The sequence below is a fragment of the Athene noctua genome, chromosome 2 (assembly GCF_965140245.1).
Source record: "Athene noctua chromosome 2, bAthNoc1.hap1.1, whole genome shotgun sequence".
NCBI lineage: Eukaryota > Metazoa > Chordata > Aves > Strigiformes > Strigidae > Athene > Athene noctua.
This window is the reverse complement of record NC_134038.1, coordinates 128,824,026-128,849,967: the sequence shown is the minus strand read 5'-3', so window position 1 is coordinate 128,849,967 and position 25,942 is coordinate 128,824,026. Positions and strand designations below refer to the sequence as shown.

The window sequence follows — 25,942 nt, the reverse complement described above, 5'->3', positions numbered from 1 at the left end:
GCGCCCGCATTGGCCGGCAGAGGGCCGTACCATTGCCTGGGGGGCGGCAGGGGGGACACCGGGGAATTTCGGGAAGGCCTGGCCCGCTCGCCCGCCTCCGAGTAGGCAGCTCCCTGCTCGGGCGGAGCGGGCGCGCCGTGGAGCCGGGCTGCGGGGCGCGGCCGGCCGCCGGCATGTGGGGCAGCGGCAATCCCGGCGGAGGGGCAGCTGGAGCCGCCGCGGTGACGGTCGTCCTGAGCGGGACCCGGGACTGCTTCCTGCATTTGCCTCCCGAGCTGGCCTCCCACCTCCGCCTGCAGCAGGTACCGGGTCGGTTCCGCTCGGGGCTTGGGCGGAGGGACGCCCTAGCCAGAGAGGATTATGGGATAGCACCGTCGTCGTTCCCCCCCCCCCCCCGGCATCCCGTTGCTATAGTGACACGAAGAGCCGCCCTCCTCCTTCTCCCTCCCTCTCTCCTTCCCCGCCTCAGCCCTCCCCACCACCGGCTGCGGTGTCGCGATGGCGACAGAGCGCGCGAGCGTCCCCCTTCCCTTGGGGGACACACACAAACACACACATACACACGCAGCTGGTTTGTGGCCGTGGCATCGGGGAGCCCCGCCCCTTGCCCCTGCGGCGGGGCCCGGGCGACCCCGCAGGTGCGGCGCCGCCGGGGGCGAGGGGGGGGCGGGCTCGGGGATGTCACCGTCCTTCGTAGTAAAACGCGGAAAAGGTGGGAGCGTATCTCCCAACGCAGTCTGGGGCTCTTGGCGTCGGTGTCTCAGTACTATGTATTTTATACCAATTTCCGCAGTAATTCACCAGCATTAACCGAATAATGCATAAATTAATTTTTCAGGTAGGAGGTAAGGTGGTAAATGCAGGCAGAATCGTCATTCTTGGCATACCATAAATCTTTCACTAGATATTCCTTAATTGAAAGGGACTCCTGTCATGCAGAGCCCTGTTAAGTACATGGCTCAGCTGCAGGAAGCGCAGCTGAGATTTTAAATAACATTGCACACATGAAAACAAGAGCAAAGCCTGCTTGCATCCCTTGTGCGATGAACACAAGAATTACGGATCTAGCAGAATGGGCAGGATGAAAAATGGCAAAACCGACCAGGTGAAGAGGAGAAGATGGGAGCGAAGCTCATCAGTGAAGATGGCAGCCACAGTCCTGGCAAAGCCCCACTCAGCCAGGCCGGCCTCACCCAGCGTGTGCAATCTGCTAATTTCCCAAGGCCAAAAGGGACATTTCTCAACAGCAAAATCATCTATCTAGACTTGTATAAACCTGCTCTTTTTCCTTTGGGGTAGTAGCAGGAGGTTGGTGGTGTTGCAAGAAATCTGGTATAAATGTTAGCTTAATTTCTGCTATGGTTTCTAGATGTTTTAGAAATTTGCTGGCAAGAGAAGAGGAAAAAGGAGTCTAATTGGTTTGAAGTCTTGCAGTCTCATTCTGGACACAGTTGGTTATGGCAGGCTCCTGCTTTTACTGAAGATACGTGATCTCAAAAATCTTGATAGATACAGCATATTAAATGCAAACTCTTGAATAAAAATGTTAAAAGCAGGATAAATAATTATATTAATAGATTACACTGAGTAAATAAAAAAAATTAAATGGAATCAAAAGCTAAATCTAATTGCAAAGGTATTAGATAAGTGGGTGATCAAATGGTCTACGAAACTCAACATTGTGTGAAGGTTAAGACGCTCTGGGACAGACTATCTGTGTGAATACGTGAAGTCCTGTAAATTAAATATTACATTTGATAAAGGGATCTTGGAACCATTGTGGATATTCTCTGAAAACGTTTTGAGTTCACAAAATGTCAAATATTTTAAATTATTAGGATACATTTGAGAACGAAACAGAAAACATCACTATGTTAACAAGTAAATCTGTCGAGCATCCACAGCGGATATTATTGTGGTCACTAGGTTTTCATTAAAATAGTAATTTAGTTGAGTGATACAATGTAGAGTATAGTCTCTTTGTATGGAAACTGACAACATATTAAGATTCTTCAGTTTGGAATCAAAATAGGTGAGCGGTTCTGTAACAGAATGATAAAATCATTTTGATCTGAGTTTCTGATTGACTTACTTTAAATACTCCCATGCTCCTGAAAGCACTCTTGGGAGTCCATGCGAATGTTACAATGCATGTTTAAGCATATGCTTATGTTTTTTCCTCAGCTGGGAAATAGAAAAGCATAGGTACACATTTCTGTAAGATATTTGTTTGGTAGACTATAGTACTGAAGAAGGGAAAAGGAATTATTTTCCTTACTTAAAAATAGTCCATAAAATTTAAAAGCTGTTTAACAGTTGAAACCAACATGTACTTCTGTGTTGAGAGCTGTGCAAATAGGTAATATGAAGACAATTTTGAAGGAGGTTGTGGTTAATAAGAAGTTGGACAGTCTGCCAGAATTTAAAAAAAATCTGTCATTGCTAATAGAAACACCCTTTACTAACATGTTATAAATGCTGCAAGTTATTGTTAGGGAATATTAATTAAAATAGGGCTTGGAAAATCTAGAAAATATTTTCAATTCCTTTGGTTTCTCTAATCAAATACAGTTTAGGTTGACTAATAGTCATCTTATTTAGCTTGTTTGATGTTAATTTATTTCATTTCTTTGAAACTCATAGGGCCAAGCTGTGAAAGTATTCTGTGGTCATCAACCTGTATTTTTGAGCTGGATGGAAATCAGGCATCGAGGTCACAAGGGTGAAAATATTGCAGAGATTAACAGACAGTTAGCAGAGAAACTTGGCATTACAGATGGAGAACAGGTTTGAAATACAGCCTTTTTTTCTTATTTAAATAAAGAGTATATTGCAAGATACCTGAAAAGGTAGTAATTTACAAATTAGCCTATGACCTTCTCGTTTCATATATTTAGACAGTTACTTCATTTATATCTGCTCATAAATAATGTTATGATAGGCTTGTAGGTAGGTCTTTGTAGCATTAGAGCCGCCATCTACAGTGCCATTAATTTTAGAAAAATTCCCTTTTAAGCAATTAAACAATTTAGGAATTATCTCTTGGGAATATTTACCCTGAGTTCGTATTGTTTTAAGGTAATTGATAACTTACTGCATATTTCTTCTTGTTTGACTTATTTTGGGTTTAAACTTTCATTCCTTTTTTTCTCCCTTCGCCATATGTGCCCATGTGTCCTCTCTGAATGTGTATTTAAATTAGCCTCTTACTCTTGGACTCTGTGTTAAACTTCTTGTAAACGATTATTCCACTGGACAGAAGTTGAAGAGGTCCCCAAGAGGCAGGCAGAGTTTTCTGACATGGGACTATTAAAATCTCAACATCCAAGGGTTGTTTCTTTTTATATAAATAGGTAGAGATTTAAACAAACTAGAATAGAAAAGTATTACGCCACACATTATTGTGTAATATATTCATATATGTCTATTCTCTCATTCGGAAAATTTTATTCAGCAAAATAGAAGACATCAAAGTGTGGCTCAAAGCAGTGTATTATCTTACCTTGTTTACTTTTTTAGCATATTCTCTCTAAAAATGTTGTATCTATTTGCAGAACTTTACTAGTTCAGTGGCAAGGTAACTACTCTTTAATTCTACCAACTAATGGCCTTCAACAGAAGAACAATTCACAAAGGAAGCCTAAGAAAACCTCACTCAGTGTTGCCTGGAAATAATAATCTGTACAATCAAATAAATTAATAATTACGTAGTTTTGTCATTGTTTTGGATTCAGGAATTGCATGTTTCTGTATTTGATAATAATATGCTCTTTACCATGTTGGGGAAAAGTTATTTCTCTCAACTTTTGCTTCAAACCGAGGACCTAGATTAATTTAAAATCAATTGTTACTTTTATAAAAACTGACCTGAAATTAATCTCTTGTAGGACAGGTAACTAGTTTTATATCAAGAAAAAATTAATTTAAGGTTTTTTTAAAATCTATTACATGATATTGTTTGAAAATTGTTACTTTCTGTCCAGTGGAACCTTTGGTAAAAAATTGACTTTTGAAATACATGTTTAATGCTTTCTGAAAAGCCTAAGCCACAATAGTTTTTATCATTCCTCCTGATACACAGGACCTTAAAACTGCTCTGTGGAAGTGGGTCTGCTTCCTGTGAAACCATTCATAAAGAAACTGGTTTTACCTTTGTATTTTACTTTTTCCTCATTTGTTCAGCTATTTCTGCTTTATCTAAATTTGTGCACAACCCAATGAATTTTTCAGCATTCTAAAGTCCAGAACATTTAAAAATAAAAATTAAAAAGTTCAGATATGTTTATGTGGTCATGCGTTGAAAATTAATTGTTTGTTATCAGCTGATAAAGCTCTTGATGCTTTTCACATTCACTTCCATTCATGGTTTGCTGAAGTCCCCAAACGTGCCCAATACAATCCCCTTCCAATCTGTTTAACATCCATCTCCTGCTTACAAATTACCTAGTGTCATTAAGAAGACGTATGTTCAAAACAGTGAAAATGTATCATGAAGGAGATGTCAGTTTTCTAGTTGAATTGAAGATGGAGTTTTTATGTTTAAAAATAAGAAGTTGAATATTTTGAAATGGTGTTACTTTCGCCAGGTATTTCTTGAACCCTGTTCCCACGTCTCCTCCTGCCAGCAAGTAGAAGTGGAACCACTCTCAGCAGATGATTGGGAAATTCTGGTAATAATACCCTCCCCACCGTTCACGTCCTTTTCTTACGGGTGACACAGATTCAGACAGAAGCATTTTTTTGCACAATGCCCCATTCTTTTCAGCCTCTAAGGAAATATTAAATGTAGTGGGGTTTAATTGTATTTCGTAATTCAAGTGGTATATTAGAAAAAGACATAGAATTTTTATCTTCAAACAAATGTTAAAAATGTATGTGGTATGTAATTTATAATGATACCACTTTTCCCCAGGAACTGCACGCTTCCTCTCTTGAAAAACATCTTCTCGACCAGATTCGAATAGTGTTTCCAGAAGCCATCTTTCCTGTATGGGTTGAACAGCACACTCATGTTTACATCAAAATCGGTAAGCAATGGTGAAGGCTGTTGTGGCACCCTGAGTAAGCTGTTTTGCAAGAGTGGATGCATTCACTGACCTGCTTTGTTCACACGCAGGTACGCTTATGCCAGCAGCCTCCTATGGGAGATTAGAACCGTGCACGGAGCTTCTGATATGCCCCAAAACACGTGAACTTGAGGAAAATATCACCAGCACGCCTTCCACAGAAAGTGACATCTTGCTCAAAAATTTTGTGAAAAATAACATGGAGCAAGAAGAAACAGTAAAGGATCCTTTTGCCAAACAACCTTACTTAAAGCCAGGAGTCCTTGAACAGAGTAAGGCTGGTGCAGATGTAACGTTTGGCTCAAATGTTCTCCCAAATATATGGAATCTCATAGGGAGCATTTTCTCTCACACATCTGAGCAGAAACAAAAGACTTTGTGTGATAAAGATGAAGTGAGCACCTTCAAAGACAAGCTGCTGAACTTAATTCACATGGATTCCATTTTTAGAGTATGTCAGTCTCAGCCTCCCAGCGTACAGAATGCATCTGCCAGTCATGCATTTCTGAAATGCAATGCCATTCATGTTTTTCCTTGGAATTTAGAATTTATTGATTTGGATCCAAATCCTGTAGTATCTTATGGGAAAATTAATGAGCTGCTTTCCCCAAGACAGCGTCATCAAGAAGCAAAGCAAAATCTGCCATTTGAAAAGCAAAAGCATTTGACTAGTACGCAAGACAAAAATAATTCTAATTCTAATAGCAGTCAAGCATCCAGTGAGGGATCTGTTGTTCAAATCATTTGGAATGGATTTGAAGACCTAAAGAGTGTCATAGAGTATGGCCACAGTGGGGAAGCCCTACATGTTGGAAGAGTTTGGGTCAGTTTGAGCACGCTATCTTTTGGGCTTTTTATTGGATAATATTTTCTATTAGATAATTGTAGAGCTGGCTAATTATCATGCAGTTTTGGGATATAGACTTTGTTTTAAGCTCTCAAGTAGAGTATACTAGAATCAAATAATATTTACTAGAGCTGTGCTTTGCTAAGCCATCTCATGCTGGACTATATTACCATCATCCTTCAAGATGTATGGTGTCCTCTGGGTTTCTGCACCCTTAGCATTTTTTCACCAAATGAGGAAAATTCTTCAGTGTTTCTGTAGGGAATTTATACTTGCTTCAAAATCTGTTGGTATAGCCATTATATTAATAAGAATGTGAAAGTATCAATTTATGTACATTCACTACTGCATAATGAGATTGTTTTCATCAGTTACCACTTTAAAATGTGCTTTTGACTTTAGGTGTCATCAGACTGTAAAGTAATGGGATCACATATCCTAGTGCTACGTGATGTTTGCAAGTGCTTTTATATACTCTTTAAAATAAATCTTTAAAACCATAATGTCAAATAACTAGCTTTTATATAATTTAAACTATTTCAGGTTTTATATACTATTTTGTAAGGTGCCACAAGTCCTGGTGTGCAGACACTGACATTTCAGCTTGTTCTGATAGAACTACAGCCTGCTTATGTTCTTTCTTTCCTGGAAGCACATGTGGGATCAACAAAAATAGATAAAATGCACTCCAAATCATTACACAACTCACCGTTCTCTTTATTTTTTTAATTGAGAGTGAGACCAAGAGCTGGCAGTGGTCTTTACCACTAAATCTTTTAAAAGACATAATTTTCCAAATGCCAACAACCATAAAGTCTTTTGGACTTAACAGGCATTTATGAATTGTTTTCAATTTGGATATACATTTAAAATAATGTAGAATATTTGAAAAGTAGTTTCCTTTTTAAAAGGGCAAACTGACTAGTACGATTTAGGGAGTCTGGATTTTTTCCCTCTGTGCTGCAGAGGCACTTACTTCTGATCTGTATAATAGCCTATTTATCTTTACCTGCCCGTGTAAAATTAATTTTAATCAGCAAATAAAAAGTAGAGGTTTTGTTTTTATCCTATACTAAAAGCATTCTTACAATGTTCTAAGAATTCCTCCTAATTCTTTTTCAACTTTTGGGTTTTATTTAAGGAAGTTAGTAGGTGGTCAGCTATAGTGAGCACTTTCACATATAGGATAAAAGGCAATTAGAAATGTGCAGGAGAGAACATAATTTAGATGCCACCACCCATTTTATGGTTTCCTTCTTAATTCTCTTGCAGATTACATAATGAATAAACAGATCAATGATCAAATGTAGAGGTTCTGTTAGTGACAAAGAAACTGATGTTTTGCTATATAGGCAATGTTACAACTATTTTACTTTCTGATACTTCATTTTTCTTTGCTTTTATTTTAAATATTTCAGATTCCAGATGGTCTGAGAAAAAAACTACGTATTGAAATACATTCAACAGTCCGAATTAAGTCAGTTGAATCTGTTCCTAAAATTCCCGTATCTCTTAGACTGCAACCCAAACAGAACTTAGTGAGTTGATATTCTTGGTCATGTATTTGTTCTTATATTAGAAAAGTGCTAATGTTGCTTTAGTCAAGGCTGGGCTTTCTTCAATGTTTATTTCTCTTCATTTGTTAGATGATAATTTGGAAGTTGTCTGTCATGTATGACACCATTCCAAAGAAATTTATTTTTAATTAATTCCTTGCTTTTTCTTTTTACTATATAAGTCATTTACATTAAGAAGATGTTACGACTCACTTAAACAAGGCTTATCTAGTAATACTATTTTGTATTTTGATCAGTGCTACCACAAACATCAATCCCTTGAATTTTGTTTTGCTCTTGGTAAGTATTTCAAATAGTTTATCATGTTATCTGTAGCAATTTCTTATTTAAAGGATCTGGCAGAGGTTACAGAGGGTGGAGGAAATAGAACTTCTGAATTTTAACTCCTAGTTCCCCGAAGCTATTAGAGGAATGCCGTATAGTACCTTTTAAATCATAGGGTCTTCCATTATTTCTCAAATTGTGAAAACTTCTGATGTCTTCCTTATTAAAAATTATGTTGACGTCATGAAGAAGAAATGGTATTGGTAGGGAAAAGATGCATTTTGTGTTTAATTAGATCTCAAACCTAAAAAATTTCCCTCAAAATAGCAACAATAATCAATAATAATTTTGCATCAGGCCTTCATCTGCAGTACGTTAATACTGGTTCCAACATAGCAAATTTTAAGTTTTAGTACTATAAAAACAAAACCAAGAAATAATCATTAGAGGAAATACCTGTTTCAAGTGTTCTGAAGACATGCTTATACTCTTCAAACATTGCAGTGCCCAGTGGATTTCCTAAGACAGACAACTGCAGTAAAATTTTTACAATTTTTTATGTGCTGTTTAGGTTTTTAGTTCCTTCTAATGCTGATCTTTTTTTCCCTATATGCTAAAGATTTAATTTTCAAGAGTTATATCATTGAACCCCTCTGTTTTTCTGTAAGTGAGACATATCCAGTCTTCTGAGTGAGGATCTGTGACAGTAAGAACATATTTTGTACCAGTTCTCGGTTTGTCAGATGAGCTTTGGAATGACGTATTTCTTTATGACATACCATATGCCTGTTTCTGTGCGACACTGGACTGATTGTGCCCCATGTTAGCTGCCCCTCAAAACTTTAAATACAGCACTTCATGTCATGGCAGAGCTTATGTATGGTTTGTTCTTTATCCCCAGTACTCTAGTTTCTTACCTACAGAGGAAGGGTTGAATGCTTTTTTTTTTTTTTTTTTTTTTTTTTTATGTTAAGAGCATTCTGTCAGTAATTTACTAAAATTGTACAATGTGGGAAAGAAGTCGTCTTCTCCTTTTCCATAATCCAGGGGAGTCTGTGCCTTTCAGTATGCCACAGTAGAAAGTAGTTCTGTGTGCTTTTACATGTTTTAAATACAGATTTCTCCCTTTCTAATTCAGTTGAGGTTTTTTTAGTTATTGGAACAAACCAGACAAAGACAGTAAGAAATATGACAGTAACTTTAATTTTTATTTCTGAACACTGCTTCCACAATCTCGGTTGATTCCCCCTTTTTTGGACAAGAATTATGCTTCTGTGATTAGGAACTCAGCCAAGGTATATGTGATGTAGACTCAATTTCTTTAACTATTCAATTTGTCTAGGTGATCTGGGGTAAGTTGTTTGACCTCTTTGCGTGCTTGTTGAAGTTTGGTGGTGGTACCCCTGATCTAATTGAGCCCAGGCTTCTTTGTGTAGGAAGCAGAGTACGCAGAGAAGAGAGGGATGTAGCGAGCACCCAAACTAAGTGACAGGTCAATACTGGTGCTTATCTTGGGTGCTTTTTCAAACCTGAGTAGTGCTCTTGGATCTGGCAATTCAGATAAGTAAAAGAAGAATAAAAGCTTTTCCTTGCCCTCACATCAGTGTTCCAAAGATAAAAACTGTAGAGGTCGTGGAAGATTCAGCTGTTGCTGCAGCAAGGGCTAGACAGATGCTTTCCATAGAGCAGTTGATAGAAATGGTGTTTGTTGGCAAAATGTTACTTTCTGTCTAAATAAAACTGTTATATCTTCTTCCATCTCTCTGCTACCATAAGAGAAACAAATGCCTTGTGCGTAGGAAGAAAACCGTTTTACTTACTAACACCTTGGTTTGCATAATTTCCCTCTTTCTTTTTTCCTGTTTAGCATAAAGATATACATGAAGATGATGTTAAATCTGCTTTCAGTTCTTGGCTGCGGGATTCTGCTACTGATCATCTCCCGTGGGTAATGACAAGCACAGACTGTATACATCTGTCTGTTAAAGAAAGTAAGGATAATACTGTCCTGTGCTATAACTGTCTTAACTGTCCATTATGGAATTTACTTAGGCAATATGCTATTTAATCTCCATATACAGCATTTGGCATAAGAGATACTTCTTACCCTAAAACGGTAAGCATTAATTATTCTGTAATAATGATTAATCTTTTTTATTCTTTCGTTTTGGATTATATTGTAGTAATTCAGAATACACTAGTCTGTTTCATGTTGTGAGGAATAAAAACTGACTTTATTTGGAATTTTAATGGTTGTTCCTTGGGTTTTTACAGGAACAGAGGAGTTTTTCCTTAGCGTAGTGCATCCTACGCATATTGAAGAAAATAAGTCTGAGAATATTTTTATGCTGAGTCCCAGTTTGCTGCAAAAGACCAATATACAAGTAAATATCACATAGTATCAGGTATCAAGTAATTTAAATTGTTATATTTGATTAAAAATAGATTTCATTTTATATATAATGTATTTTGGTTTCCCTTTTTAAATAAATAACGACAGCTGGTTCCTTAAATTCATTAAATATCTATATTCTTTATATGTTATTTATAGCCTCAGCATTGGTGAGATTATGGGCATGTCACACTAGTTACTGAATTTCATAGTCTATAATTCTCAGAAAAATCAATTAGAGCAGAAGAGACTCAGTACTGTCCAAGTTCGAACATACTATCCTTATACTTAGTTGTTCTTTCCCTTAATGCCTAAGCCACTGTAAAATCACTTCACAGTGTATCTGGCAGGAATGGTACCTTGTTCTGTCAAAGATGAGACATATTCCCCAGTCAAACCTACCAAGCTCACACTGCCTTCTTGTTTACATAGTTTCTGTGCATCTGTTTCTTCAGTCTCCTTTTTCAGGAGAATAAATATTTCTATTTACTCTTAGGATTACTGTTTTCATTAATAATTCTGGTTGAACCAGTGCCTGTGACTCCACATTTATGCTTATGGGAGTGGGATAACATTTTTTTGTTTTTAAACTGATACAGTTAGATTTTAGCAGAGAATTAAGGTGTCCTGTTTTGACTATTTAGAATAGATATTTTCCTGCAAAATTTAGGATTCCTATTCAGAAAGAAGTAAAACAAGACCTTTATTTCTATTGGTAGTAGAGAAGTACAAGAAGACTTCTACACGTTGTGCTAGTCACTGTACTAAAATGAAAGGGTGAAACGCATTTCTTAATAGCAGTGTCAGCATCTCCTACCAGCCCCATCCTTATCTGTGAACCTCTCTGTTAGCCCTGTTTGCCTGCACAGCTTTCCATACTACCTCCCCACTGAGCTAGACTGAAAAATTCATGTGGGTGAAAAAGCCAGGTGTTTTGTCAGGTTACTTTTCACCCAGATCAGACTCCTGATCTAATTCACTATCTTGCCTCAAGTAGTTACTGGTAGGAAGAGAGATGATGGGCCTCACAGTCTGGTGTAAAGAGCACTTGGCCTAACATCTAATCACAGGTTGTTACATTACTGTAAACACTGAACTGTGTTTTGGAAATAGTTGTATCTATTCCATTTTACCAATGCAGCTTTCTTCCAAGGGCAGTAAGCTTCAGCAAAGCATACATGTAACATTTTCTTTACACAGTTCCAAAAATGGCTAGTCACTTCTATATCCTTCTTCTGTAGTTATATTTAATGCAAAGTACTAACTCTTTCCTTTCTTGTAGGTTCTTTTACATCCTCTTACCGGAACAGCTGACGGTGACAGCCAGCCACCTATGTGTGATACAGACAGGAACCATCCTTACCACAAACTAAATGATTTAGGGTGAGACATTTTCATAGTAGAAAACATGGGAGGGAATGGGGATTTTTAAAAAAGAATATTGACGGAAATGCAGATTTTTTGAAAACTAAGCCAGATCTAAAAAAACTTCTGCGTCTTTTGGCTTGTGTCAGGTTCAGACCTTATCCTAGTGTATGTAGATGTTTAATTTTGTCTGCTGAATAGTCTTACTGCAGTGAATAGAAAACTTGATGTGACTGAAGGTACTCGCATACTGACAAGTTCACTATGTCTGACAGTAGAACTGCTTAAGTTTCAGAAGAAATACTGATAGTTGAGTAGCTCTTGGTGTACTTCTAAGTTGTGTGAAACAGACCTCTATGTAGCAGTAAGGGATACTAGGGCTGTTTAGGCTGAGGTTTCCAAATGAAGCAAAACTTACATTGCAGTCTGTCTTGTCAACCCTTAACTTAAACCTGTTTACTTGTTTAACTACATTTAATAGCATGGGTCTCAAAGAAACTTACTTCCTACAAGTTTTATCAGAATTGTCAGCTGAGGAGAGAAATGCAGAGTGGTGTCTCTACTGGTAAAATGAGCAATGTAAGCTCAACAGCTGCTTGGTTAACCTGCTAGGTGGCCAGTGGCAGAGGTGTAGTTTGGAACTAGCCATAGGACATGCTGGCTTTTTCCCAGCAAATAAGTAATATGTAAAGCTGTGATCATGAGTATGAGGGAAGACAGTGGTGCTGTGTAGTAAGCGAACTTGAAGTAGGGATGGGGTAGAGAGGATATGAGGGACTTGGAGTATTGTGGTAGTATGCTATCAGCGTTGTGAAAGGCAGTGAGGATGTTAATGAAGCATTGTGAAAAGCAACTGAGCATATTATTATTGAAGAGGGAATGGGAACTACTATGAGGGTAGTGTGGTAGGGATGGGATGTTGTAGGATAGCGATGTTAGAAACCAGGATTCATTTGTTTATTCCATTTCTCATGGAAAAACACTTTTTGTTTAAAGTTGAAATACAAAACTGCCAGCCTTGCTGTTTGTGGACATGAAAGGCTTTGTGTCTTGAAAGTCACAAAGATTTAGAACCAGTGAAGGATAAGGATGTCTTCAAATGATCTATGTGTTACTTTATTTTGAAAAGGCTGAGAATTTTTCTGACCCAGGCATGCTCCATTGTTTTACCAATTTGTTACATTTTTAGTAGGTTGTTACTCAGACACTCAAATAGATGAAGCCCCAGAAGATGGTTAGCTTTTGTCTTCTGCGACCTACCTCATGGAGTATAATGACTGGATGACCCTTCCATTGTGGGGGTGTTCTGCAGTGTCTGTCTGTGTCCCCTGTGTCACCACTGCAGAATAAAGGATCTTCAGATTGAATTGTCTTTAGCTTTTTCTTGAAAACATGAAGTACATCACAACGTGTCAGCATTGAAACTTCACCATGCTGCAAGCTATTACTGTTTACATTGTGTGTACTGATGATACTCTAGGCCATTTAATGTTTTATTTGCTTTGCAGAGGAGTGGACAAATTAGGAACATCTGCCTTTGAACACGTAAGTCACAGTCTTCTGGGGCGTCCTTTATCTCAGAAGCTGGCTGCTGTTGCTGTGGGACTGCGAAGTGGAGGGGTGCTTCTCACAGGAGGAAAGGTACACACTTTGCTACTCTCTATTTGCAAACCCTCCCAGATTGTCTTCCATAGTTACAAAACTGTTTTCATTAGGTTTTTTTGATACCATGCAAATTCAAAAAAATTAAAGAACAAGCTGGAAAAAAAAAAAGCATTTAACTGGAGAGTTCATTCAGTAAAACATTATATATTTGTATACAGATTTTGTGCACACTTCATCAATACATATTCAGATTTCATGTATATATAATGTAGATTTTAAGGATTGCAACCAATGCCATTTCAATTTGTTCCCTTAGGGGATTAATCTACTTTATTTTTATACTATAAAAAACACTTCTTTTCACTGAAATATTTGCATGAAAATAAGAATATAATATTTTCTCCTGTGTTCTAACATAAAATGGTAGTGAAGTTGGATACTCTTATTTTCCCATTGCCTTTTATGGTGATTCATTTAATATCATATTCTACTGAAAATAAAAGGTGTCTTAACATGTACTCAGTGGAATCACAACACTACCCTTAGTGGACGTATCCACTCTGAAATTGTTGATACTTCTTTCTGTCTAGGGCTTTGGTCTCTACCAAATGATATAAAGACAGACCACGTATATATTTTCGGTGAGGAATAAAACCAGTGTGCATACAGCTTTCCCAGCTTGTTAACTGGTGTATACTGTGACAAAAACTCCTAGTTCTGTCAATTTACATTAGCTTGCATTTATTTTTGTAGGGAAGTGGAAAGTCAGCATTATCAAAGGCCATCTGCAGAGAAGCGTTCGATAGACTGGATGCCCATGTGGAAGTAATTGATTGTAAAGCTTTAAGAGGTATGATAATTTTTTTTTTACTCTCAAATGTTTGCTGTATGATGAAGCACAATTACAAAGTCACTATATTTAGTCTGAATCATTTTTTCTAGTATTATTACAGCTTTTGCAAGGATATTTGATGCCTTGCAATGAGCATCTTTAACAGTCTGATGAAAATACAGCTGCCGTAAGCTTATTTCACACTTCTATCAGTTTCTGTCCCATGTACCACCACCAAATTCAAACAATGCTTGCTGTACTTATTTCTGATTGTTACAAAATAGGAAGAAGTTTCAAGTTGAACTGGTTTTTTTTCAGCTGTGCTAGCTGGAGCATTACATTAAAAAATTACAAGTGTTATATTGAAAAACTACAAGTGTTAAAGGGTACCTGTATTAATCAGTGAAAAAATGACACAGGCGCCAAAGAAGGATCAAACAACCAGCTGAAACCTGATTTATGATGGCATATATACTTAACCTAGTGTATGTTGGCAGTAGTCATCTAACACTCATGATTATGAGTGATGATGAGATGAATCCTTAGGTTTTGTGAGTTCAAAATAAGTATTTTGCAGCAAAGATGTAAGAAGACAAAAAAGGCTTTTTTCACTCTTTCGCTTACTGGCTTTCCTAAATAGTCTCGGTGTTACAGAGGCAGAGAATACTCAACTGTTTTGTTACAGAGCCCTTACATTGCATGGCTGTACTGTTTTTTCTAAAGTCCCTACTAAGCTCCTTGCTCCAGAGAAAAAGGGAAAGATTGATAAAGAGCGAGGTCCTTTGCTCTGAAAAATTCTTCCAATTGCAGGATTCTTTAGTAGCTAATTTAGAGTGCTGCTGATACTGTTCTGTTTTAAACTGTCTAGAAATTAGACCTGTAGGCTTCTATAGTGGTTAGTGAAAGATGATGAATTTCATTTTAGGACAGGTGGATCCTTCTAGTACTTTTTTTGGTAGAAGGTATGGACTCTTTCTTCACTGACTATTGCCTCTGGTTGAATCTTGGTACCTGGCTTTATAGGAGTGAAGTTAAGCTAACATTGTAGTATTATATGAACAAGATGTAGTCAGTTTGATGATTTTTTTTCCTGATACGTTTTGTCATTAAAATTGTGTTTCTGTTTTAGGAAAAAGATTAGCAAACATAAGGAAAAGTGTGGAAGAAGCTTTTTTAGAGGCAGCATGGAGACAACCATCCATTCTTTTGATGGATGATCTTGATCACATTGTTGGAGTACCTTCTACACCAGAGCATGAGAACAGCCCTGAAACAGTTCAAAGCAATAGACTTGCTTATGGTAATACTGTGCTACCTGTGTTTGGATAAAAACATAATGCATCTTGGAATTTCTTGCACCTCAGTTGTACTGTCCTACATGGACAGATATGTCTGTATCATTATTGCCTCTGGACTGTGTGGTATTCCATGGCAGGGATTCACAAATTACAAGTTTGTAGACCATTTGTGGACCACTAGCTGAATCAAAACGGTCCCCTCAGAGCTTGGAGTAGTCATTGCCAATGGTACATGCACCACCACTGCTGATGGCAATGGCTGTTGTTGGTACCACTGCCAGTGGCAGATGCTTCTCAGTTCCTTTTTATTTTTCTCATGCACTCAAATAGGTTGCAATTGCTTACAATTTACAGATTAGTCTTTAACTGATAATTACTTATAAGATCAATATTATAATTGACATATCAAAATTGATCACATTTTCCATAATTATTATTTATAATTACAGAGATACATAAATTTGATACTTATCAATGTTCAGAACCAACTTCTTTTAGATGAGTACTAACTTCTTTATCATCCTACTTGGTATACTTTGTAGAACAACTGTTTTACAATGTAACAATCCATAGATTTTAAAAATAAGATTATCAATTGTAGTTTGACATCCTGTATACAGTTTCTTTTTATTCCTTAAAATCTATTCAGTGATAAGTTGCAAAATAAAATTAAATTTAAATGATGAAAATTAATATCTTTTTTTTAGCTATATTCAACTCTGTTCATGTAAAATTAAAGCCATAGCAAAAAGTATCTTCCATTTCTTACCTCAGTTTGAGGGAGTTAGTGTAATTTTTTATTAAATTACTTCTGAAGGTCAGAAAATTGTACCATAATTTATTTTTCAAAAATGTGCACTTAAGTTACTCAAAGAATTGTTCATGTTTCTTATTATTTACAGGTATAATGGGTACAACAGAATTTTAGAGTTTTAAATATAATTCCATCAGGATCTACCTTGCATCCATAATTTCTTTGACTTTCATACATTATTTTTTCCCAGATTGGTTATTTTCTAGGCTTAGTATCTATTTTTATTCTTGCAACTTTCCCTTTTTTGTTTGTATGGAGGGAAGAATAATTCTAGAACAGTGATCATAGCACACATAAAAAAAATCCCTGTTTAATATCCTGTGATAGACATTATCAGTGATGTTACAAATTTAGCTTTTAAAGAGCACTTCTGATGGAATTTTATTAACAGAAGGTACTGTCCTAGGAAAAAAAAAAAACCAACAACTATACATCTTTTATTTTTTAAATTTAAAAAAAGCCTCTAAACATGGGAATAAAACAGATATAGAATAAGATGTTATATTTTGTGTGTCCTAATGCTGATCTCCAGTATAGCAGAAATTACTGTTATGCAATGCAGAATCTTTTGTTATTTTGCAATTCATGGAGAAATGTCTTCTGTGTTTAGTTTTGAAAGATCTGATAAAAGAAGTTATTTCCATGGGAAGTTTGATTGCATTAATTGCCACAAGTCAGTCTGAACACTCCCTACATCCTTCCCTGGTTTCAGCTCAAGGAACTCACATATTTCAGTGCTTCAAATGTATCCGTTCTCCAGATCAGGTAAATCCAGGTAAAATGGTTAAAATGTTGTTTGCCTTCCCAGCAGCCTCAAATATAGTACTGGAACAGCTGCAAAAATAGTAGGTTACACCCAAAGATGACAAAAAAATCTGGAAACATTAGAAGTTCTTTCAAGATACTTAAATACCTCAGAACTTACTCTGTCATTATAAAGTTTAAAAAATCAAAAGTAATCCAGTGAAAACTCCCAGTTGGCCCCACTCTCCCTATCTTCAGTGGTGAGAGAAGGGTGTGTTCAGAGGACATTCAGTTCCATGTAAAACGAGTCAGGTTGTCTAACATAGGTGAGATATGCATGTCTCCTTGTTACCTGTAAGGGGATTCTAGAGGAGCAGCTTTGAAGAAACATGTAAGTCACTACAGTTAGAGAAATGAGATTAAATTTATTCACTCCTTGCAGGAATAAGTATGCCCCTAGCATGTGTATTTTTAAAATGTTATTAAAACTAAATGTTAATTTTATGTGAGAGTTTTGAGTGAGTTTTCTGTATTAGTTATATCCCTCTACTTTTTTAATATAGTCCATTTTGAAAAGTAAAGTGGATAGAGGGAAGAATAAACAGTATAACTTCATTGCAGGAGAAAGCAGACACTTTGTACTTGTGCATGCCCTAATGACATGACAATATGGCAACTGTATTTAACAGGAGGTGTTCCTGCCTGCTTGTCTTGCATCACAGGCTAGCTCTTAAAAGTCACTGAGGAGGGGATCCTGTGTTAGATACAGTGTAGCTTTCACTTCCTGCAAGTCTGCTTTTATAATTTTTAATACTAATACATGAATAAGCATGAGGCATCACTGGAAAAGTCAGGATCTCAAAAGACACCAAATGATCTGATGTGTTTTAGCTAATGCAGTATATTTAATCTCAAATATATTCTGCTCATATCAGCAAAATGAAAGAAGTTCCTTTTCCTGTAAAACAGAAAAAATGGGTGTAAAACAGTCGAATCTGTGGGGTGGAGGGTTGTTTCATTATTATTGCTGGATTTTAAGATAGCTGTGGAAAGATAAACGTTTGTAGTTATGTAATGGGTGGATTTATTGAAATTGATCTAAAGAGCCAACTTTTATTTATATTCAAGCCTGCTCAGATTTTGTCATTTGAAGGTTTAGTGATGTGTAAATATTTAAGGAAATTATAGTGACTTTTAGGTATTTACTTTTTGAATTTCTGAAATCCATATAAATATTAAACTCAATATACACTTGCTGCACAATTCTATTTTTCAGAAGCAAAGATGTGAAATCCTGTATTCAATAATAAAAAAGAAATTGAATTCTGATATAAAGAAGTTCTCTGATCTTGACCTCCAATGTCTTGCAAAGGAAACGGAAGGTTTTGTTGCTAGAGATTTTACTATGCTGGTTGATCGTGCCATTCATGCCTGTGTTTCCAACCAGAATGCTTTTCAAAATGGTGGTATGTTGACAACAAAATCTCTTCTTTCATAGTCTTACTTCTGTTATCGAGAACCTGTGAAATAATACAGAAATAAAGAGCCGGGGTTAAAATGTATTTAGTTGCTACATATTGTGAGAAATTTGTTACTGGTAGGCTGTGTTTGGTTTTTTTTGTTCAGGACTGTTTTGTTTTTTTTTTTTTCTTTAAGCAGAATTGAATCTCTCAACTACAGATTTTCAGAAAGCTTTAAAAGATTTTACTCCATTAGCTCTGAGAAATGTCAACCTTCATAAACCTAAAGACATTGGCTGGGACAGGATTGGTGGCTTAAAAGATGTAAAGCAGATACTTACGGATACCATCATGTTACCTGCAAAGGTACCCAGTTCTTTTAAATTAGTTACTTGAATTGTGTATATAATATTAGTAGGGGAAGAATTATTTTTAAGGTGTGACATGGTATTTGACAAAAAGACAACAGGTATGATTTTAAGCTACTTTTGTAGTTTCCCAGCCTTCAGCTGTCTTCAGCTACTGGAAGACTTTTTCTCCTTCCCCTTCCTTCTTCCAAATACAAAAGGCAATGGCTTGTGGATTTCTACGGATCAAGCGTCTAGAATACTTCAGTATTGCTAACATCATCTTTGCTACTCTCTGTGTTGCAGGGTTTATTATTAGACTTTGTAAAGATAACGTTTCCAGCTGCCTTCTGCAGTGCTTTTGCTAGAGAAGTATTCTCTTTTGGATGAATGCAAATCCATCAATTCCCCTTTATTTTACTGTGGCCTTTCTGCCTTGCTTGCTTAAAACTTCCAGCACTCATGACCATCCATTTCAGTCTTCCAATGAAATGACTGAACAGTTTTTTGTATAATGGACCAACACTTTTACTGTATACTTATATAATTTAATCATATCAGTTCATAATGAAAATAGGAATTCAGAAGTACCAACATGGACATTATAAAGCTCTAGTCCATCCCTATTCTGTCCTGTTTCCTCTTAGTAGAAAATGCCACTTGTTTGTATTTTAAGTATCTATGAAGCCTAGGAACCCACTTGAGCCCCAGGTAAACTAACAAGAGTCCAGATGAGCTCTTGTGATAATAATGTGGATAAAAGAAATTAGACACATTCCATTGAGACAAAAATCAACACTAATCAGTGATGTTACAGTACACTGCAGAATAATTACATATTTTAGAATATGTCTTGTTGAAATTCTTTTCCAGTATCCAGAATTATTTGCAAACCTGCCCTTACGACAGAGATCAGGAGTCTTGCTGTATGGAGCACCTGGAACAGGAAAAACACTATTAGCAGGAGTAGTTGCTCGAGAGAGTGGAATGAATTTCATCAGCATCAAGGTAGCAAGAGTTTGAAGATTAACTGATTCATTTTATTAATTGAATGAAATAGTTTAACAATACCTGGAAGTATGTGCTTGTGAGGTCATAACACCAAAGTAAGAAACTCACATTTAAAATTCAGTATGTCTCTGGATATACCACCATCTGACCCCTGGAACTTCAGAGTTGTATTACTGAGATGATTTTTTTTTTTTCATAATTATTTATTAGTCAGAATTACAAAATTTAATGAGATGTTCTTAGTTTCTCATGTTTTTTTATAACAAGAGCCTGGATTTTGCTTCCAGCGGACAATGAAGTTGAGCAATGCATTTTAAATATATTTTCAAAATATGTATAAGCTGTTGCTTTTGCTACAATCACACATGTTCTGTTATAGTAGAAAAACAGAAATTATTACTTTAAAGTAAGTTGGAATCCTTAAAAGATTCTTTTGGCTTATCTAGACATCTCAGCTCTTCTATTCAGAGATACCATTCTCGGTTACAAGAAAATTCACTCCGGTATATAAAATCTATGCTGACATTGATTTGCACATTCAAACTAAGAAACATATCATGAAAGTTCTTTTCTGATGGGTTTTTTTTTAGGGACCAGAGCTGCTCAGCAAATACATTGGAGCAAGTGAGCAAGCAGTTCGAGATATCTTTAACAGGTTGGCTTTGTAAAGATTGGTCAGGTTATCAATGAATTTTATTGGTTGAACCTCCAGGAAATAATTTTGTTGTCCTAGGAGAGACATGGTGTCAGATCATAAAAGCATCTGAAATAATTAGTGATGCTGAATCTTGGCAAGTTCAACTTAACTATCATTATTTAAGAACTGAGCATTTTAGCTCAGATCAGGAGTGCATTTTGGAAAGTGAACTGCCGGTTCTCCCCATTTACAGTGTGTTGATTCACATCACAGAACTGTCTTGGAAAACACATGCTGAATTCCTTTCACATGACTCCAGGAGACAGCCGAGTGTGCTCCAACTAGTAATGAACACTCAGTACATAGGATCATACTAGACTTGGTATTGAGGTCCTCAGTGCCAGTTGTTTTGTTTTAACAAATCTGTCCTTACTGACCCTCAGTGTTCACTAATGTAAACCATATCCTGCATAGCCTTTGCTTCTTGTGTAGTTTACAGCGTAGGCAGTCTTTGTGTTAGTTGTACATAAGCCAAGACTTTGTCTGCAGTGATTGGATTTTAGAGCTTTCATGTATATTAACACAACAGTTGAGTACTTCAGAAATTATAAAGTGAGTGAAAGGTGTGTCATAAAAACGAGCAGTGATTCCATTGCAATCCAATTCTTCAGAACCTCTTAATTTCTACAGAAAACAGATTTTCTCATCTATCATTAAACATAACTGTTCTCTGAAGCAAAAAGCAATTAATATTTCTAAGCAGTTTTACCTGTGACCTAAACTTAAACAGAATTTAAGTATTGTCTTTTTTTAACCTTTTAGAGCTCAGGCAGCTAAGCCTTGTATCGTTTTCTTCGATGAGTTTGATTCTATTGCTCCTCGCCGAGGCCATGACAACACAGGAGTTACCGACCGAGTAGTTAACCAACTGTTGACTCAGTTAGATGGTGTGGAAGGCTTACAAGGTAGTAATTCATCTGTGTGCTCCTTTTTATGCAAAAGTTTAGCAGATGTTAATGATATTTTTCTGCGCTTTCCTAAGGGGTTTATGTGCTAGCTGCTACTAGTCGCCCAGACTTGATTGACCCTGCTTTGTTAAGGCCAGGTCGACTGGATAAGTGCCTGTACTGTCCACCTCCTGATCAGGTGAGGAAACAAAACATTTTACATGAAAGGCAAGTTAAAAAAAAAAATCAAACTAACGGACTTTATTCTCCTTTTCTTTATATTTAGTGGCATTTCAAACCTCGACAGCGAACTTCATTGCCCAGCTCCAGTTACACAACCGTATAAATTCACTGATTTTAGTGTCTGTGTGTGTGTTTGCTTAAAACTGGGGAAAGACAAGGCTGTTTACCACAATCTCCAGGATCAAATCATGTTCTTGTGGATATAGCTGATTTAAAAAAATAGAGTAAAGAAGGAAACTAGTCTGCAGAAAGAAATTGGATGCCGGGTAGTGTTTATCATGTTCTGCATCTTATCATCAGTCTGGTGGATCTGCCATTTGCTTGAAGTGATGAACTATAGCTATTCCCAACACAACTCTTGAATTATCTGCAGTTTTCAGAGCAGTTTTATTCCAAATTCAGTTGATCCCCACTATTCTTTACTCACATTTAATTTAGAATATTCAAGTTCTTTTTAAGTCAGATCTGTCACTAATAAGGAAAGGAACAATTCCCATTGATTAGTGGGTTTTGGATCAGGCCTTTGAGGCTGTACAAGATGTATCTTTGATTCCCCATTTTATGAGAAAAACTTAGTGTTCATTTTCAGATTGGTTGGCACATTTAACAAACAACACATCATTTCATTCTCAACCACACATGAAGAAGATGATCCTGTGCCTTAAGAATACAGATATATACTCCCTTTTTCCTTTTTTTTTTTTTTTTTTTTTTTTTGTAAACTTCTGGTTTAGAGTATGATCATTCAGGAGGTAAACAGAAGTTTTTCACTCTCATCATACTTCTCTTTGCAAAAGGACATATAAGTAGCAGAGTTCACTTTCATATTTTTAAATATTTCATATATTAAAAAATTCCAGATATTAATTATATTTAGAGAAAGATATTTTTCAGTATACTGCATTTCATACAGTTTCTCTTAGACTCTTTAAGAAATGTAACAAAATGTATGCCTATATTTTAAAGATTGATTACTGTACAGTATGTCTTATATGTACTATTATTAGGGTAGTGTCTTCTAAAAAAGATCCTCCTTCAGATAGGAAGTTGCTTGTAACAGGGCCAAAGGCACTACCTAGCAATCAGGACAAGGTTGCTTTACTGACTTTTTTTTTTTCCCCTTTTACAGAATTCACGCTATGAAATCTTAAAAGCTCTCAGTCATTCCCTGTCCTTGGCAAACGATGTGGACTTTCAGGATCTGGCAGCAAAAACAGAATGGTTCACAGGGGCTGACCTAAAAGCTTTATTGTACAATGCCCAATTAGAGGCAATCCATGCTAATTTAGGTTCAGGTTTAACACAGGTAAATAAAACTCATACAAAAGAAATCTCTGTTCTTTTTATTTTGACATGGATATGTTTGAAAGAATTAATTTTATCCTTTTTTTTTCCAAAATTATTTTTAATAAGATTTAGTTCTCCTATATTTGTATACAGAGGATTAAAATCTTAACATGTTTGCAGAAAAAGGCAAGAATAGCGTAAAAAAAATAGTTTAAATACTTCTTAAACCCTTTTTCTTTCCATTTTATGATAGGTGTTTAAGGTGTTAAATAGATTTATGTAAGCCAAATCTGTTTATCATTGTTATGAGGAATGACTGACAGATCAGTAGGAAGGATCCCACTCAGAGTTTCTTAGGAGTAGCTAGCAAAATTCAGTTTTGAGGTGGCACGTTTTGGATGATGGAGGAAGCAAGGAACTGGTGGGTTTTGTTGAGTTGTTCCAGCAGACTGTGATCAAAGGTCAGGAGAGAAGAGAGAGGATGGTGATATCTGAAGTAGCTTGGTCTGGTTCATCTTCCAGGCACGATCTAATACGTGCACTTCCAAGGTCCAGGATCCCACTCATAAATGACTGACAGGTTCTTTCCTCTTTTAGCCTCTATTCAGCTACCTCTCCTCACATTTCTAATGCCTGTCGTATGGTTCTAGCTGGAAAGGGGCAGGCATGGGTTCCACTGCTTAGAGGTCGAAGGGAAGGGTTGGGTCAGGGATTCAAAAGCAAAGAGACCTTTTGGGTTCTTTATGTCCCAGCTGTTAACCAAGGGATGGGGCTCTGAGGATGCACCTCTTAGTATTGGGAGGGATCTCCAGCATATCTTCCTTAACAATCTCTTCCCTTGCAGCATCAGAAAGTAAGTAGTTGTAAGGATACCCGATGATTATCTGTCAGTAGAGGAGGCCATTGTCTAAGGCAGTGGTCTCCAGAGTGGTGTGCAACCACCCCTGGTGGTGCACAAGACAGACCACTGAGGTGCAGAAAGAAGACACTAGAACTTCAAAAGTACATGTATATAAATTAAAAATAAATAAATATGCATATATTTGGTGGAGTGCACTCAGAAATTTTTTGGTGTACAATCAAAAAGGTTTGCAGACACCAGTATAAAGCAACAACTATGATTTCCACTTCAGCATGTAAAATGTGTTGGCTATGGCTGAAGAGGAGTACAGCAATTAGGCACTGTAAAAGTAGACTCACCACAATCTCCTAGAGCACTTTACATGAGATACTGAAATGCTTGGAGGAAATACTTGAGACAGAAGTGATACAACAGAACTGTACATGAAGTTTCCTGACACTTGCTGTTAGAGTGAGTGAGACAGTTCAAAGCAAACAAATAAAACCTTAAAATTTTATCAAATTATTTTTCTAGCATGAAGACAGAAAATTCTGCTTAAAGGCATTGGATTTTTTTAGCAAAATATGTGGAAATGTACACCCAGAGAAAGATTACTAGAATCAAATGTAAATTGATACTTTAATTTGCACTGTGTATGATTTTTTAAAATGTATTTCAGATTACAGTTAGTTACGAGTTAACACTTCTAATGTTCTGTTCTGTTCTTTGTCACAGGATTTTGGTTCTAGTTCTGATAGTGACTTCAGTCTCTCTTCCATGGTTTTTCTAAACCACAGCAGTGGCTCAGATGATTCAGCAACAGATGGAGAAGCAGGGCTAGAGCAGTCTCTTATTTCTTTAGACATGTCTGACTTGCTTCCTGAAGATCCAAGGTCCAATATGTATCGTCTTTATTTTGGAAGCTCTTATGAATCAGAGCTGGGAAACGGAACTCCTTCAGAACTGGTAAATTACTTGCTTAATATTTTGAATTTTCTAAATATTTTCAGTTGTGAAGCAGAAAAAATGAACTAGGCAAATGGTATGGTTTTATAATTACAGTTATGTCTGCTTTGTCCTTTAAACTGTCTTCATCCAATACCTTGTGGTCCATGATGGGAAAGAACATGAAAAGATATTATCTGGCAAAATACAATATGGACTTCTCTGCAACTTTGCAGGACTTTAAAATCAAAATCCCAAAACACTGCTTAATACCTTATAATCAGGCAAACTACATTCATCGTAGATCTTACTGTCTGGTCTAATGGCTTGTTACCTTCCAACGTTTGTTACTAAAACAGTTTTTGACTTTTTGATGGTGATTTTTATTTTAACTCCATTTTATTACTAAACAATGACCATCCAGCTTTCAAAAAGTAAGTAATACTTTTTGAACTATTGGATGAGGGAAAAGCAGTGGATATGGTTGGCCTGGATTTCTGAAAAGCATTCTACACAGTTCCCCATAGAATTCTCACAGTAAAACTGGCTGCTCATGGCCTGGATGAGTGAACAGTCTGCTGGGTCAAGCACTGGCTGGATGGACGGTCCCAGGGAGTGGTGGTCAATGGAGCTAGATCCAGCTGACAGCCAGTCACAGTGGTATTCCTCAGGGCTCGGTGTTGGGACCATTTCTGTTCAACATCTTTATTGATGATCTTGATAAGTACATAGAGTGTATTATCAGTAAGTTCACAAATGACACCAAGGTAAGCAGGAGTGTCGAGTTGCATGAGGATAGGGAGGCTCTACAGAGAGACTTGAGAGTTTGCGTGTGATCCATAGGACATTCATTTTCAAGATGTGTTGTAGAACTGTTACTGTAATAGTTATCAAAGTTGTTAGACTCATTTTCAAAACTGTCTTGCATTTATTCTTAAAGCCAAAAATAACTTACTTTGACATTGGAGAACTAATTACTGACTGCTACGCTGCTTTTGTGTGTTTTATCTTGCATTATAGATGACAGTGTTCAATTAATGTATCTTTAGAGACTTCAATTTTCCTCTCACTGTGAAAGCTTTTCAGCAAGGCTACAAGGACTTTGATCTCTTAAAGCTGTTGAACTTGGAAGTTGCATATTTTATTAAGTGCACAGAGAGTTTGGAGGTGATGAATATTTACATTATGAATCATTCCAAAGCTACAAAAACTTGCTCAGATTTCAGAACAACTGATTTTCATCCATAAATAAAACAATGGACTTAGTTGATCTTTATTCTTTTTGAGGTAGACCATTGCAAAAATATTTAGATTTTTTCCAAACATGAAACACTTCATTTTCAAATTTGTACTTTTCCCAACACAACACATCTTGGCAAATTAACCTAAACCTTTCTGTTTAAAAAGTTATGTATGTGAT

The 25,942-nt window shown here is 36.6% G+C and overlaps 1 protein-coding gene across 2 annotated transcripts in view; it reads left to right on the top strand.

Moving 5' to 3' along the window:
• The first annotated feature begins 12 nt into the window (after window positions 1-12).
• The window catches only part of PEX1 (peroxisomal biogenesis factor 1), a 28,814-nt gene continuing 2,884 nt past the window's right edge, over window positions 13-25,942 (top strand). The window contains exons 1-21 of one of the 2 annotated variants that reach the window (XM_074900280.1): window positions 13-302; window positions 2,644-2,787; window positions 4,587-4,670; window positions 4,913-5,027; window positions 5,117-5,889; window positions 7,332-7,451; window positions 9,622-9,745; window positions 10,029-10,138; window positions 11,429-11,529; window positions 13,020-13,152; window positions 13,870-13,966; window positions 15,078-15,248; window positions 16,671-16,825; window positions 18,081-18,267; window positions 18,461-18,630; window positions 19,485-19,619; window positions 20,213-20,277; window positions 21,082-21,224; window positions 21,302-21,405; window positions 22,579-22,755; window positions 24,313-24,543. In XM_074900280.1, the coding sequence (XP_074756381.1) occupies window positions 174-302; window positions 2,644-2,787; window positions 4,587-4,670; window positions 4,913-5,027; window positions 5,117-5,889; window positions 7,332-7,451; window positions 9,622-9,745; window positions 10,029-10,138; window positions 11,429-11,529; window positions 13,020-13,152; window positions 13,870-13,966; window positions 15,078-15,248; window positions 16,671-16,825; window positions 18,081-18,267; window positions 18,461-18,630; window positions 19,485-19,619; window positions 20,213-20,277; window positions 21,082-21,224; window positions 21,302-21,405; window positions 22,579-22,755; window positions 24,313-24,543 (3,468 nt within the window). In that variant the 5' untranslated portion in view covers window positions 13-173. Of the gene's footprint in view, window positions 303-2,643; window positions 2,788-4,586; window positions 4,671-4,912; window positions 5,028-5,116; window positions 5,890-7,331; window positions 7,452-9,621; window positions 9,746-10,028; window positions 10,139-11,428; window positions 11,530-13,019; window positions 13,153-13,869; window positions 13,967-15,077; window positions 15,249-16,670; window positions 16,826-18,080; window positions 18,271-18,460; window positions 18,631-19,484; window positions 19,620-20,212; window positions 20,278-21,081; window positions 21,225-21,301; window positions 21,406-22,578; window positions 22,756-24,312; window positions 24,544-25,942 lie in introns of both variants that reach the window. The other variant, XM_074900279.1, reaches the window with a different exon arrangement.